The sequence below is a fragment of the Acanthopagrus latus genome, chromosome 21 (assembly GCF_904848185.1).
Source record: "Acanthopagrus latus isolate v.2019 chromosome 21, fAcaLat1.1, whole genome shotgun sequence".
Taxonomy (NCBI): Eukaryota; Metazoa; Chordata; class Actinopteri; order Spariformes; family Sparidae; genus Acanthopagrus; species Acanthopagrus latus.
Window position 1 is genome coordinate 14,182,677 of NC_051059.1, and position 15,350 is coordinate 14,198,026.

General features: G+C 40.8%; 1 protein-coding gene across 1 annotated transcript; it reads right to left on the bottom strand.

Moving 5' to 3' along the window:
• Positions 1–1,191: 1,191 nt before the first annotated feature.
• sppl2 (signal peptide peptidase-like 2) lies at positions 1,192–13,662 on the bottom strand. Its single transcript, XM_037083338.1, has 15 exons — positions 13,509–13,662; positions 11,116–11,232; positions 10,328–10,510; positions 10,109–10,198; positions 9,720–9,859; positions 8,107–8,249; positions 6,964–7,060; positions 6,362–6,478; positions 5,760–5,841; positions 5,556–5,630; positions 5,402–5,464; positions 5,213–5,312; positions 4,940–5,017; positions 4,398–4,558; positions 1,192–3,613 (listed from the first exon to the last, which is right to left on the bottom strand). Exons 1-15 carry the CDS (start codon positions 13,554–13,556, stop codon positions 3,431–3,433), a joined length of 1,677 nt encoding a protein of 558 aa, XP_036939233.1. The 5' UTR covers positions 13,557–13,662; the 3' UTR covers positions 1,192–3,430.
• Between the last annotated feature and the right edge of the window lie 1,688 nt (positions 13,663–15,350).

Here is a 15,350-nt window from a genome sequence, read left to right on the forward strand (position 1 = left end):
ATTTTGTTCCACCTGCACTGGATGTGTGTAACAGTTTAAGTGTCTTCATCAAGAATGTGAGTATTGTTTAACTTGACAAAATGCACTCATCCTTTTAACATTGTAGCACCACAATCGTCGTACGTATTCTTGTTGAAATTCACAGATTATGAGATTACTTCTTAGCATGTCACACCTACAAGTTATTATCTATAGTTTATGATAGTAATTTCCATGTCAGGCTGTGGAGGGGACTGTGTATCAGGAGTAAGTCTGAGTGAAAAAGCTTTGTTTTAACATTTGTAGGTGTGAAACCACTTGATATTTTTAAGGACCTTAGCACAGTTTCTTACTGTGTTTGCGGTGACAAGACAGTAAATCAGGACATATCACGTAGCTTGTGCGTTGATGAAACATCTTTTCACAAAGAACTACAGTGGCTTTGTGCCAAAGCCTGACTGAGCACAAGTAGAACATTGTCACAAAATAAAAAAAATTAACCTAAGTAAACTCAAATTGCAAAATAAAGACATGTATAGATTCAAAATGTCTGATTTGCTGAAACAACATTCATTCTGGCGATTGCAGTGAGTCTGAAAGAACCAGCTGGTACTGCCCTTTAAATATCAAACACGTACCTGTGATTGGACCTGCAGCTGACACAAAGTGTTATCATTTATTGCAACAGCATTGTTGAAAAACTGCAGAGTATGTTTATGTGTCTACATTGAAGGTTTTCATAATTTCCCTTGCAGAATGTCGGCATCAGTAGCTTCAATACAGAGTACCTGGACAGACCCTCAAAAAGCATCGTGTTAAACTTAAGACTGGTTTGATTTTCAGCAGGATTACTGATAATAAATGCAGTCACAGTGCCGTGTGGCTACCCATCCACCAAACAGCACACTAGTCGATCAGACAGTGATTCAGTATAAACAGCCCTTACACTTTGAGTTTCTGAACTGAAATGACAAAGAGCCTCTTTGTCAGACTGCTGTTCATCTCCGCGGAGCCCGAGCAGCGGCAGACCTTTTTCACAGCTGGATGAAAAGACGCATTCAGACTCAGAACCCGCTGCGAGGGGCTGAATTATGTTCTGCATCAACACCAGAGCTGACAGACAGCATCCCGAGTGCTGCCGCTGAGGAGCCGTTCAAACAGTATCAGCATTAATTCGGTGTAGTACTGTGCAGCAAAGACAAAGACAGCAGATATGAGATACACTGTTTGTTTATTATATGTTTTCCTCAACAGAGGCGATAAAAACCACCTGGTGACAACAAACTATACTGGCGAATGAATAATCTCCTCACGTCCTGGTCATCAGCGAGGGCACATCCAGACAACTAAACTGCTCTCATTTTGAACCTCTGACCTCAGCTTCAACACAGAAATATCTCACTTTAACAGGTGTAACAAACTGCTGAGAACCAGAATCGGAGTGAGGTCAGAGAAGAATTTCAAAAACAGAAGCAGGATGGATATTCGACATATCGTTACCTTTGTTTCAGTTTTCTTTAAACCGGTATGAGTATACATAACAACATACAGACACGAGCCAGACAGCTTCTGTCAGCCCATGAATTAAAAAATATTGTGCAAATGCTTCTTACAAACTAACCTATGAACATTAACACGCCCGTCGCTCGCTCCTCAGCTCACACATCAAACTGCAGCACATCATCAGAGTACAGTACTTTTTTTTCATAAAGCAACTTTAACACGTGACACATTCCGCTGAACCTCCCGACACGGACTCATATTAAGGCCAAAATCAATTTTCTTAAGACAATATGAGTAACTATTGGAAGGGGGGAAATATCTGCTGTGGACAACATTTTCTTTTTTGTCTGCACTAGAGATTATACACTGGATTTATATAAAGGGTAAAAAACAAATCTAAATCATAGCATGCAAAACAAAATATAACAAAAGTAACAAATGTTTCAGTTTAAAGAAAAAATAAATCTGATCGCTTTGGCTCAGTCAACAACCAAGATGGCAACTCATTTTAAAGTGTGTTAACTGCTGTACTTCATATTCTGACTCTGGTGTCAATTAAAGTATAATGGAGGATTACAGACGGATCAAATGACTTGTTATGTAGTGTGAGTATACTGTTGAATTTCTGCCCAACTTGACTTGCTTGGAACAGTTATGGTTTCCTGCTGGCAAAATGGTTTGCTTTCACTTTCAGTTGCTGATGGATTTTAAACCTATGATTGGTCGGTCCTGCACACCAACTGTAACTTGATGAGTTTTTATTCAGTTGGAACCCATATTTTGGAAAAAACAAAAAACAAGCTGTGTTGAATTTACAAAGTGCAGATGTTCCTCTGTTTAGTTACCAATGAGAGGATCATAAAAGTGTGTTGAGCACTTTCAGCTGGTTAGCTATGGCGATCAGCTAAGAATCCAGCCAACATTGAGGGGTTACAAGCTGCAGCAGCAAACCGAGAAAGCACCTGTTAAAGCAAGCATGTCAAGTCGAGCCGTGCCACACGGTGGACACAGCATTATGGTGCTTGGAGAATAAAGGGTTCAGTATGCTCGAAATGAAAAGCTTTCTGGAATGATTCTTAACAGCATACCGACAATCACATATACTTACCTACAACTTTTCCATTTGTGCACTGCATCTCTGTAGCACTTTACCTTTTGGTTTAAACAGACGACACTTCTCGTTCAAACAAGTTCATTTCAAGCATACTGGCACCTCTGAGGCCCCGTCACACTGGAAAGCAGCACAGGTCTTTGTTTGTAAATGCTCTGTGTCTAAACTAAGGTAGCTGTTGAGCTAAATGCTAACACACTAGCACTGGTCAGTCACATTGACCACTGAGCTTGTTTCCATTTCATCTGTCCCGGGATGTAACAACTGAGAAGCTGGAACCAGCAAATCTTTGGCATGTCTGCTTAAAAAAAAAAAAATCTTCGATTATCAGAATAGATTTTCTTTTTGTATTTTCTTCCGTTCAACTTTTTTGTTGATGCTCTACATAACTCCTGTGGATTCACCTTGTGAATTAATCCATTCACTGAATTGATTTTGCATTTTAAATGCTGGTGTGACCGGGCCTTCAGGGCTGTTGAAGCCTTCATCTTATTGGGAGCACTGAGTATTAAACAGCTTGTGTGGCATCCAGATTTGGCCTTTCGGTTCCTTTTAGAGACCGTGTAGAGTGTAAATTTGTCGAAGGAGTTCAGGTTTAAAATTTGCCGTGTTTGTCAGTTTCAATGCCTCGGCCTCATGTGTCCAATCCCGTTGCCCTGCTGAACCAGCCACTCAGAAATCACTGAGCTCCTCTGCTCTTCCCTTCACACCAAGTGCAAATAAACGCCCGTACTTAAATCGTCCGATGAATGAGACACATGTAGGAAAAAAAAAAAACGCAAAACATAAAAAAACAGAAGATGAAGTGAAGTGTTAAATGCGGCACAAGACATCCTTTCAGTCAGATTTGTTTTCCTCGCCGTCTTTTTCAGCTGGGGACGTTTCCTGAGGCGGCTGTCGGGGTGAGTCTTCGCTCTGATTGGTGGCTTCTGATGTTTGCGGCTCCAGTTTGGTTGAGGGCTCCTCTATCTGCGGCGCTGCAGTTTGTGTACAGTTGATGGGTGTGAGCGCTATGGCAGGCTGCAGGGGACAAAAAGAAGTGTCTATATAAGATGGCTGAACTGTGTCGGGCAGAAAACAAAATGTCATGAGGACAGAAAAGCTGCAGATAAGACAAACAAAACCAAAGATAATACAGTGATTCCTCTGTCCACAGCTAGATTTGAGGTTAAACGGACTGTTTTCATTCCAACCTGCTTCATCAGTAAAACCAAATTAAAGGAGACTTAAAAGTTGTCAGAGGTATTCCTGTACAGAAAGGTTACAGTCCAAGATGCATAAAGAAAGAGGAAGCATTCTAAAGAAAATCCCACAGGGAAAACCACACAGACAACACAGGAGCTAATCTACAACCCCTGGGAGCACCTATGATAGCTTCACTACTAGACTATCTCAGAAAAATGAAAACAGACATCTACTCTGAAGGGAGGAATGACAAAAAAAGGAAATCTTCAGAAAGATCAGGATGTTTTAATGGTGTCAAGTAGCAAAGCCCAGATGAATACCTGCAGTGACATTCACAGACAGCTGAGCCCTCAGCAGCAGACTAGAGCACACCCACAGTAAAATAAAGGAGCAGCGATGGGAGGGAAGGAGGGGGACAGTGAAACAGAAAGAGGCAGTTGGAACGGATGGAATTATTTAAAGGGGTTACTCAACTTAAAACTCTACTTTACTGCATGTTATTTAACTAGATGTTTTTTTTTTTCTGTTTTCTTTTCTTGTTGCCTTTTTTTTTTTTCTTTTGTAAAGTCCTTTCTGTTCTTCGGTAGGCGGTAGGCAGTCATATCAAACTGGTATTCACCACAAATCCACTTCCAGTCCAGAACTGGCGCAACTCCCTGCGCCACAGAGCTACAGCGAGGCTGGTGAGCAGAGTGCAAGGCACCAGGTAGAGCAGGGCCGGCTGACCCATCTGCATCACAGCCAGGGCCACGAAGGTGATCAACAGGCCGATGCCGTACGCTGACGGGGAAGAGAGAGAGAGAGAAAGGGACAGAGACGTCCGGTCAACACTAAAGTTAACTTACTGGTCCTACTATAATTCAAGGCCTTGTCTACACAGACAGGTATCTTTTGTTTGTGTCTCTCTAAAATGGACAGTTAACATGCGTTCTGTCAATCTACGCATTTAATTACGACAGTATCACAACACACAAGCTGACTTCACCTTTGTCAGTGATGCTACGTACACCGATGAGAACAACTATTACAGACCACATCCTGTAATAATGTATTCCCCACCTGCCCCTGTGATAACAACCCTGTCCAAACGGAGCTCATCGTAACACTGCAGCGACATTTCACCAAGTACAGCTCCTCCCACCCCGCCACACAGGTACATACCGATCGTGCAGGCCACAAAGTAGATCCTGGAGGACTGTGTTAAAATGTCAAACCTGTGACAGTACGCCACCAGCAGACCTGACACAAGAGACAACAGAGAGGTGTTCAGATCAGTAATTGAGCCACGTGTCATTGCGTCGGACACAATTATTTCGAGTGTTTCTCTGCACTTTATTACATAGCTCAATGTAAAGTAACTTTCTGCTTGTGACAACAACAAAACCACATCAGTAGGCAGTTTCAGTTCCTCGTATTCTGACAACAGTTCATTACCTGGAACTAAGATATCACCAAAGCCCAGCAGGGAGAAGGGCCGGTCACAGAGAGCCAGGGGAGAGGAGTTTAACCTTGGCACTTTGAGCACCATGGGGAGCTGGAGGAAACACAAATACCTGTGTTAGTGTGTGTCAGCTAATCCTCCTCTGAGCTGAGGGGAGTCGAGGAAATTGAAACCGAGCTCACCTTTTCATGTGTGGCGGAGTCAGAGGGACCAGCCGCGACCTCCACCATTATACTCTCCCCGCTCTGTGGAGAGAAGGCCACGGGTGACGTGAGCATCACACACAGTAACAGAGACGGCAGACTCATGAATAACCTGAAAACAGCTCTGACGTACGTTTGTCAAGAAGGGCGTGATAAATACGAAGAAAACATCATAGACGAAAAGGACTGACAGCAGTAAGGTGCAGGCCTGCAGAGAGACAAGAACACATCAGGTAAGTTTAAAACCAACCACGGCGTGTAAACCAAACATTTATTATTCAGTAGAACACAATTAAAAAAGTTTTTTTTATTTTAGTTTATGAGAGTTCTTAGCCACCTTAAACGTGGGGAGTCTGACTGTTTTGAGCATGTAGAGGCAGAAGGCGATCCCCAGGGCGTCCTGTAACACCCACGCCCACCTGGAGGACACATAACGAGACTGTGAGTCATCATAACCCACCTACAACCTGTCATCACACAGACAGAAAAATGCTACCATTATGTCACCAGACATTTAAAAAAGCATCACTCACAGAGTACAGGTGTTCTTAAATCATCAACAAAAAAAAGCTTCACCTACAGACAGAAACATCATCTTTTTTTTAAATATAATATGTTGTCTCTTTCTGCTTTATGTTTGTGTAAAACCTTTGTACATATTAAAGGACTAACACTTAACACTTTACTGGATTATGTGCAGGCACTAAATGTTGTGTTCTCACACTTGATGAACAAAGAAAAGTGCAGCCCACGTGTCAAATGTTCAAAGAGCAGCAGGAAACGGGAAGCTGTGTTTCAGGATTGTCTGATTGATTGTAACAACAATTCCTTGTCAAGCTGGATTTATGAAACATGAAAATATATACAAAAACAAATTCTTAGTTGGATTTGGTAACTGGCAGGTTTTTCTCTGTGCATGTGACTGGATATGACACTTACTGGTCCTCGTTGCGATACACCATCCAGGTGACGCTGACACCGATGCAGAAGGCCGACAGCAGCAACATGCGGATCTGCGGCCGCTTGTGCAAGTACGGCAAGTTGTTCTCTGGGACCCTGAGTGATCAATAAATGAATCAATGAATAAACCAGGATAAGTCAGGAAGACCTCGTTCAGACTCTACATTAGAAGCCCTGTTTGGCTGCATTTATTCATTTAAGTGCTTCATTGAAGCAGCACCCTGTGGCCGTTACATGTTACCTGCATGTAAAACTAAATGCTACTTGAAATCTTTTTTTCTCTCTGCAATGCATCTTTTCAATTCTTTGTAAATGTCTTGGTTTTCATTTGTATATTATTGATTGATTATCAAACTGTTTATTAACATCTTTTATTTTATTTTAATGAACTTTATTCTTATTTCACGTCTTATCTATTTTCGTGTACTGTATGTTTTAGTGCATGTGCAAGGCTGTGGGATAAATGAATGAATCTAGATCTAATTTACTGATCCCAATCCAGTACCTCAGAAATCAATATGACTTGCGTTGATGTGACTTCTGGGCAGGTAAGCTTATGAAACCATATCGACGTGTCTTACCTGCACTTGCAGAAGGGGAGTCTCCTGACAAAGGGCCACAGACAGCTGTGGAGGCCGACCGAGGAGGCCACACAGAAGATGGCTATGACCCAAATGGCTGGACAGAGAGGAAACAGCAGGCAGACAGGAGATCAGTGCATATGATCACATGATATCCACTCATATGCTACAAGGAAATACAGTTTGAATATGTGAATGGTGGTACAAGTTTCACCACCTTGCGTCCAGTACTCAGTGTGCTGAGTGAATGAACAACAGCTGATGGAAGACGCTCAGCGGTCTGTCAGCAGCTATCAGTTTTATCAGGGGAATGATCGCAGCACTCGAGAAGTTCACAGATTCAGATCTGTAAACTGCATCTACAGCCTCACAATGCTGGACACTGAGCAGCTCTGTGAGAGGAAATGAGGATAAAGAGTGTGCTGTTGCTCAAGCAGCTTGGAGGAAGTTTACACTGGAGCTACATGGAGGAATCATTAAGTAACTTTGTTGTCCAGCATTTGCTCAAATGGTCTGGGCTTTTTCTCCAGCTATCTTCTGAGTCTACACCCTGCTGTAAACCCTTCTGACACATAATGTGGGGAAGTGATGACACGTGAAAGAGAATCGTTTTTCACACAAGGAAAGCATAGTTATTCATCTTCACAGCTTCTATTTCAGAAGTAGGGATGGGATTTATTCGATTTTACCAAACTACAACTATATCTAACTATATGGAATCTCGGTCAGTCTGTTCTTTGCACATCTTAAGAAGCGTTCATCCAATCTACTGCACATTTCACACCAGTTTCTTGCTGATGACCAAAGGGAGTACTGTGCCATATTTGGTGAAATTTGGACATGTGACACATTCACTATTAGCTAGAGTTGGGCTCTCACAATATCCCTCTCAGATGATCACTAGGAAAAACAAATCAAATGCCTTACTGAGTCATGCAAGACCACAACGAGCGAGGGCAAAATTACAGAGTAGCTTTTAGAGGCAAACCATCCCTCACACAGCAATACATATTGGGCAGACAGGACTGAAACCACTATTAATCTATTACGCACATAAAAGTGGATCCTCATAAAAAGTTTTTTTTTTTTTTTAAACAAAGCATGAATGTCTTCAATCATTATGTGTGAGTGCAGGCGCTGTACCCAGGCGGTCGTAGAAAAAGTAGAGTAGCACTAGCATGCTGCAGCACATGACCACGAACACACAGATCATGATGGGCGTGACGTCTACTGTCTCTTCGTCCTGCTTCTCCGCACCGTCGTCCCTCTTGTGCTTCATGTAGCGCCTGCGGGAAGGGGAGAAACAAAATTCGGAGAGGCACGCTCATTTCACAGACTAATGATTGGTATCTATGCACACTCATCTGTTTGTGCCAGCTTATTAAACAAAACAGTCCCATGTAGAACAGCCCGTCAGCCTCTTGGGTTTCGTCCTTCCTTTGTTTTGTTAAACAGTATTCATAGATGGCTGGTGATTCGCCAAAGCAGCCAGGACGGTCGCCCCACCATCCACAGTGAATATTTTACCATCACTCGACCGCCTGGCCGGCACTCACTTCCTTCCTGAGTTTGGAACACACAACTCGTGATCCAGAATGTTTTTTGCCGGCGGTCCTGTGCGTCAGAGACCCCATCTGACTGTGCCCTCAGTCACCTTGGCAACTCCATCAGGAAGGACGGACTGGGATTGGCTTAAGACAGTGAGTCACTCACAGCCTCAAATAAACAACAGTGGCCTTTAGTGGAGTCGCAGCGGTGCAAAGCAGACTGCTTGGTTTGAAAAGATGAGACAACTACGACCTTCTTTCTCCGGGAGAAAAACTGAGCAGTCATACACTTTTATTTCTTTGCCAAGAAAACGGTGACTAATTTTCCCCGGAGATAACTCCCCTGATAATAACCTTTGATTCAAATTTAGCCACCGGGACTGAAAGCATGGCATGCACAGGAAAAAGGAAACTTCGGGTCCTGTAATAATGTCATGTTGTGGAAAGGACGAGGTTGGGTAAACTGTTACTGAACACTACGAGCCGCATATTCATGGACAGCCTAACTACCATTTCTGCCCCTCAAAAGACTTCAACTTTGCATAACTTTGATTACTTCTGTAATACTTTCCATGTAATGGCAGTCAGTTTGGATTCAAAAGATGTTGAATTTTTTGCCTTAAAATGTCTTGAATAGGTCTTAAAAACAGATTTGAAGATGAAGTTGACATTCTTTCATAACTTTGCATCAGCTCCAGTCTCGCTTTTAAATGTGTTTTGGGCAAAAATATGTTTCCAATGCAACAAAACTACCAAACAGAACAGAAACAGCCAATAACCTCTAATTGATCGGAGCACACTAGCTAGTGTGTCACAATGTGGTGTGTAGACTAACCCCCTGCATGAACAAAATACTTCCAGAAGTACAAATTGTATCTGTTAACTTTATTTTGATCTATTATGGGAAAATATGGGCAACATGTTTGAAGCTCAAATTAGGGTCGGAGGGTCAAAGAGTCGGAAAAACAGAAAGCTGCTGTAAAAAGCTATAAATATCTGACAAAAAACAAATATGGTTCGACAAAACATTTGGAGAATTACCAAATTCCGGACCCAATAAGCATACAGCCCATTAGGATTGGGTTTTCTTGCCAGTATGGACATAAAAAAGGTCTATAAAAGACTGTAATCTAACTTGATGAAACCTACAGAAACCATGTGTAAAAAAAACCCACATTAGATGTCCATGTCTACATCGTGTCCACCTACTTCTTGCTGTCTCTGCTGCCGGCCCAGTAGCCTCCAACGGCGACTGTTCCTACTGCCATTAAGAAGATGATCACCATGTTGTAGTCCACTACTGGCTCATTGGGTGCATACATGGCGACCAGTCTACCTTGACCAAATGTCTGCAGGAGTAAGAAACAGCACAGGGTCAGGCAAAGGCTAAAAGATCCATTTTGTATTTTTGTTTGTCTGCTCCCAAAGGTGATTTATATATATACGCAATATATATATATATTAAACAATATATATTATATATAAATACAACCACCTCTGCTGATGATGTAAAATGTTTAGAGATGATCAAGAAGACAAACACTTATAAAGTAGGAACCTTCAGGTATGTTGTTTATTTGCACCATCTGCCGTCTCACCTTGCTTATGTCCAGCATATCAGAGTAGCTGAGAAGTGCCACAGGAATGTCAATCTCCTCATACTGGGTCTTGTTTCCTGCTGGTGGTGTCTGTTATAAAAACATTTTAAAAAAGAAACATGTATTTATGTTTTCTAAAGTGTTACAGTCAAATTAGTCTTGATGCACAGTGACTACAAGAAACAGCCTTGGGATGTTTGTAGTTCTGAGCAGGGTTACCAGTCTGTCCTTGCTGACGATGAGCAGGCCCTTGGCACCGTTTATCTGGGCCAGTCGGACCTTTTCATAAAAAGTGCAGTTGCCTCTCATCACCATGGGGATGCGATTTGGGAAGCCTCCCTCCGGGACGTCAGAGGGTGAGCACAGGACCGATGATGTCAGGTCATGGATCTGAAGACGTGACTTTGAGACAAAATTTCAAGAATGTTACCAGGAGCTGGAAGAAATTCTCAACATGAATTTTTTTAAAAAAAACATTTTTTTATTTTTTTTTGCTAATGACATTAATTCATGTTAATTTCTATTTTCAGAGACAGAGTGCCTCTTGAATAAATTAAAATGAGCTGGATCTGGTCACTACTAAAAGACCGGAGTCAATACAGTCATAGTCTGATCCTTGATAATGGAGGTATGAGGCTATCTCTGCATTTTAAAAACCTCTGACTGTTTTAGAGGATTTCTTTTCTAATGACACAATTATATCCCAAAATGGAACTTGCACATGACCTAGAAACTGCAAATCATGCATTCATTTCCAGCAGCGTAGATTACTGTGACTCATTACAGTCTGATATCAGTCATAAAGATCTCAAACATCTCCAACCTGTTCAGAAAGAAGCTGCCACATTCCTAACAGGCATTAAAGTGGAGATCAGATTTCTGCATCCCATTTCAATGATCACATTCCTACCGCAATTCATTCCCACCTTTCTGTGTGTCTGTGAAGCGTTTTGTCGCCATTATCACCTCTTACAAAACCTTGGTTACACCACTTGCTACTCACTTACTGCCTTATTTAGGTCCTGTGGTAGACGTGCCCATTGTGAATTGAAGAATATGCAGTAATCCTTTCCTTTGCTCTTGCCCTTGTCACTGAAATGGGCCATGCCGAACTCTCCCACCACCTGTCAACACAACAGCAACATCTGTGTCACTCCATGTCAATCAAATGTTTGTAACTTTGATTTTCCTATCACAGATTTGATCTTCAATTCCGGGCAAGCATGAGCTGTCCTGTAACAACTTAAAAATGTATGGTGACAATACTGATACTTGGATGCAAACAGAGTAGAGTAAATGTAAATGATAGTCAAGTTTAAAAAAAAAAAAATCATCATATTTAATTACATTTATTCATGGGTGTACAAAACACACCAAGCCACATAGGGATCGAAGAGATAGATTTTCTTCAGCCACTACTGATAAGATAAACCATCATTTCACAATTTTTAATTTTGAAAAGAAGTTCATAACTTGTAGTTTATTCACACCTGAAGGTCAGAAAGGTGAGGTTGTTGTGAATCAAAGGTGGGCATCAATGGCCCCATATATCAGCTTCAACTTCACCGATTCCGACAAATAAATCATATGAATTTCCTGAAACGGACGCAGCTAATTTATCAGTCTGATATATATTTTACATACCTAATCGAAAGGGAGTAAAATGTATTTCAAACTCGGTTCTAGGATATACAAATACATTACATAAAATGATAAAACACAAGATTCTTAAAAAATATCTAAATCACAACAGGGAAAACAAGACCAGATATAATACACACATAAATACACCCTAATACAACAACTATGGATTGATGGCTCAAGTAAAAAATGTAACTTATAACCTGACGCCTTTTTAAAAAAAGTATACGCCCTGGCTTCACATTTTTATTCTGGCTTCATTTTTTTTTTTTTTATCTCCAGGGACATTGCAGCCTTGTTTACTACAGACCGCAAACACTAAAGCACCTGCCCACTGATGATATAATGTAGTACATACGGTCCATCTTCTGTTCCTCTACACTGGGCCGCACAGGCAGCAGTCCAGCAATTCTAGATTCATGAGTTTGTTGAGTTAATGTGCTGTAATAAATGTACGTACTAAAGGCAGAATTTTACACTTCGGAAATGTTGGGAGACGCTGAGTGTCGACCAGTCACACATGTTTCTGTCTTTGTCCTGAAATTGTACAGTTTTGAGGAAATGTTGAAAGTCTCGCTGGCAGCTTGTAAAGGGCCCATTAGCACGAAAGGATGGTATGAGGCCTAACCACTAGTGCAGATGAATAGCTGAAAATATGAGAACAGTTAACTCATGGGATAAGAACTCAGGAGGCACAGAGGCGGGAAATGGGAATGAACAGCTGAACATTCCACAGAAAGTGTGTATCGGTTTTTGTTATTTTCTCTTTCACCGAAAGGAAAAATCAATAAAAATTCGAACATATATATTTAAATATACATATATATATATTTCTAAACAACAGAGGTGAAAACTAACCACACTTGTAAATTAGAGGAACAGTTTTTCGCCTGTGTATTAAAACTACCATAAAACTACACTGTATTTTGGTATTTAATAGCAGTTGTGATTGCTATTAATGCATAACAATAAATAAATACATAAATGGGATGGACAAAATATTATGAACAAGTTTCAGTATGAAGCAATACAGTGCAGCAACAACATAAACTACCATACAGGTGAATCAACAGCTTGAAGAAGATCTGCTGAATATTTCACTGAGGAAAGAATCGCTGTTAGTTTCAGCCAGGTGAGTCTCATAAACTAGACGATGTTATCAGATGGCCGTCTGTTATCCGAGCCTTGACTTACAGTCATCATGATGCTAATAAGTACCTGAATTAAAACACTTTTTCTATTCGTAAAAACAGTCACCAGTCAGCTGAGAAAAAGAACTACCGGTCGGCATTAGTTATACTTTCACTCAGCGGGTCAAAGTACTGTTCGTTTAAATATTTTACCAGGTGACATTATGATGAGCAGGCGAATATTTTGCCCTCAAGTCTAAAATCTGAGACGCGTTACCACACGTTTATAACTGTAGCATGGTGTAAGTTGTTAGCCAACATTTCCAGACGCATCTGGTCTGTCAGTCCCTATCAAAACGCGGTCTGTCGTGAACCTTGAGTCGGTTTCAGCATTGCGGTGAAGCAGAAATAATCCTCCGAGGTTAACGTTACGGGGAAAAGGTGAGTGTTGTGTGGGTTTCCAGGGCCCACGGTGATCTCCGCAAGCTAACAGTCATAGCATCCAAGCTAATAATCCCAGAACCCCGTCAGTAAGGAAAATACAGTCTGTCCGTGTCGGCCACGTGCCGCCGTGCGCCGTACACGCGCAGAGAAACAGTTTTTGAAGAAATACACTCGGTCTCTCTCACCTTTTGGATGAGAAAAGCGGCCCAGAACAGTGTTTCAGGGACCCTCATGATGCCTAGCTTGTTGTTGTTTCCCCCATCGACCAACCAACCACTCGGCTCCAGCGCCTCACACTAGCCCCCACCAGCTGTTCTCACCGACCACGCCCCCTTTACCGCTGCGGGAGTTTTAATTGGCTGTGGTCGTCACGAGCGAGTGGCTACGTCCCTGATTGATCAAAGTCGAAGTCAGTCAAAAAGACAAAGCCCTTTAAAATCTGTGAAAGCCTTAAAACAGGATAACAAAACATTGTTAGTATGGTTTAATGAATTATGTTAAAATAATGCAGGTGTGGTTATATACTAAGCTTGCTAAAGGAGACATACAGTATTATGCTCATTTTCAACTTTATTATTTCATGTTGGGTTTACTACTAGAATAGGTTAACTGGCTTTAATTCTCAAAACACATCAGTTTTTCATCAACACCATACTGTCCAGTGCTTAAGATCTGTATTCCCCCTCAGTAGCACCTCCTCTGGAATACCCAGTCCACTCTGATTGGTCAGCTCAGACACACCTGAGCCAGCGCCAAAGCTGCTGTGCTAAATCAATTCCTACATGCCAAACTAGCAACCAGGTAGAAATTATACAAATGTGTGACATGGTGACATAATGTGATGTTGGGATTTTGGGCTTTTTAACTTAACTTAAAAGCATGATACTGAAGGTTTCCATCAAAATGTAATATGTTTTCATTTTAAACGTCTGAAATGATCAATATAAATTGTACAAGTAGCCAGTAATAACTCAAATAAATAAATAATGCTTTTTCGGTTCATATTTAAAACATATTATCATATGAATTCTTACATTTTGATATTTTTCTGTGTAAGTTTCAAAAGTTTATTTTATCTTGTTTTTTGTAAATTTGTAACTGTATTTTTCAATAAATGGAGGATTTTGGTCTTCTACTGTTTTTAAACGCTGTGAAGTTCTTAATCTGATACAATGCATTATAAGGCAACATTTATGTTTAATATTGCACATGGTCCCTCAACAAATAATAAAAAAAGGTAATGAATGAATAAATAAAGAGCTCTAGAACAATGTTGCAACAAAGTCCCCATTAAGTTAAAAAAAAAACACACAACACAACACACACACACACACACACACACACACACACACACACACACACAAAACATCAACACGTTTGTTGCCTGAAACTCATGACATGCACTTCTGAAGTCAGACTTGAGCTAATAAGGCTGGTAAGGTGGCAGCATGCGTTCCATTCCTAACTCTGTATTTTCCCTAAGTATAGTTTACAGGATAGCAGTGTAACTGCTAATTATCTTCTCCTGCTTACCTTGTATTCTTAAGGTTAGAAAATCTTATTAAATAAACATGTGGATAGTGACTTGATGGGCGTTCTGCTTAATTTCTGTTCCTGTTTGATTTCAGTGTAAATTATATTATTTTTAAAAATAGCATCAAGAAGAATGGTGCATCAATGTTTGATAGGGTTGAACTGGCATTAATACATTTTAAATGGTAATGAATATCATAAAAGCTACAAAGCTAAAGTGTTATTATACTTTTTTTTTTTCAAAATAATTTATTAAAACTTTTCCTTCGAGATTGTGAGGTTATTCATCCAAATCTAGTACCATAACCACACTTACTGTGTAAGAACAAAAAGTGATTAGTGTGTATTCATTATTGCTACTAGGTTACCAGTGTTGTTTGCATGACCTCAGTTTTATCTCTGCGTGCTCGATCCTGTTATTCACTGACGTACTGCAGCAGGTTGATTCACTCGGCATGATGTCATTCCATATGTTCGTCCTGCTGCCGGATATT

Bases quoted from the DNA above. Each gene is read 5' to 3' on its own strand.
- sppl2 (XM_037083338.1), bottom strand. From the start codon at position 13,556: ATGAGGGTCCCTGAAACACTGTTCTGGGCCGCTTTTCTCATCCAAAAG. The intron at 9,860-10,108 runs GTGAGACGGCAG...TTACTCCTGCAG, and splicing joins ATATGCTGGACATAAGCAAG to ACATTTGGTCAAGGTAGACT. The intron at 6,479-6,963 runs GTAAGACACGTC...TTGATCACTCAG, and splicing joins CTCCCCTTCTGCAAGTGCAG to GGTCCCAGAGAACAACTTGC.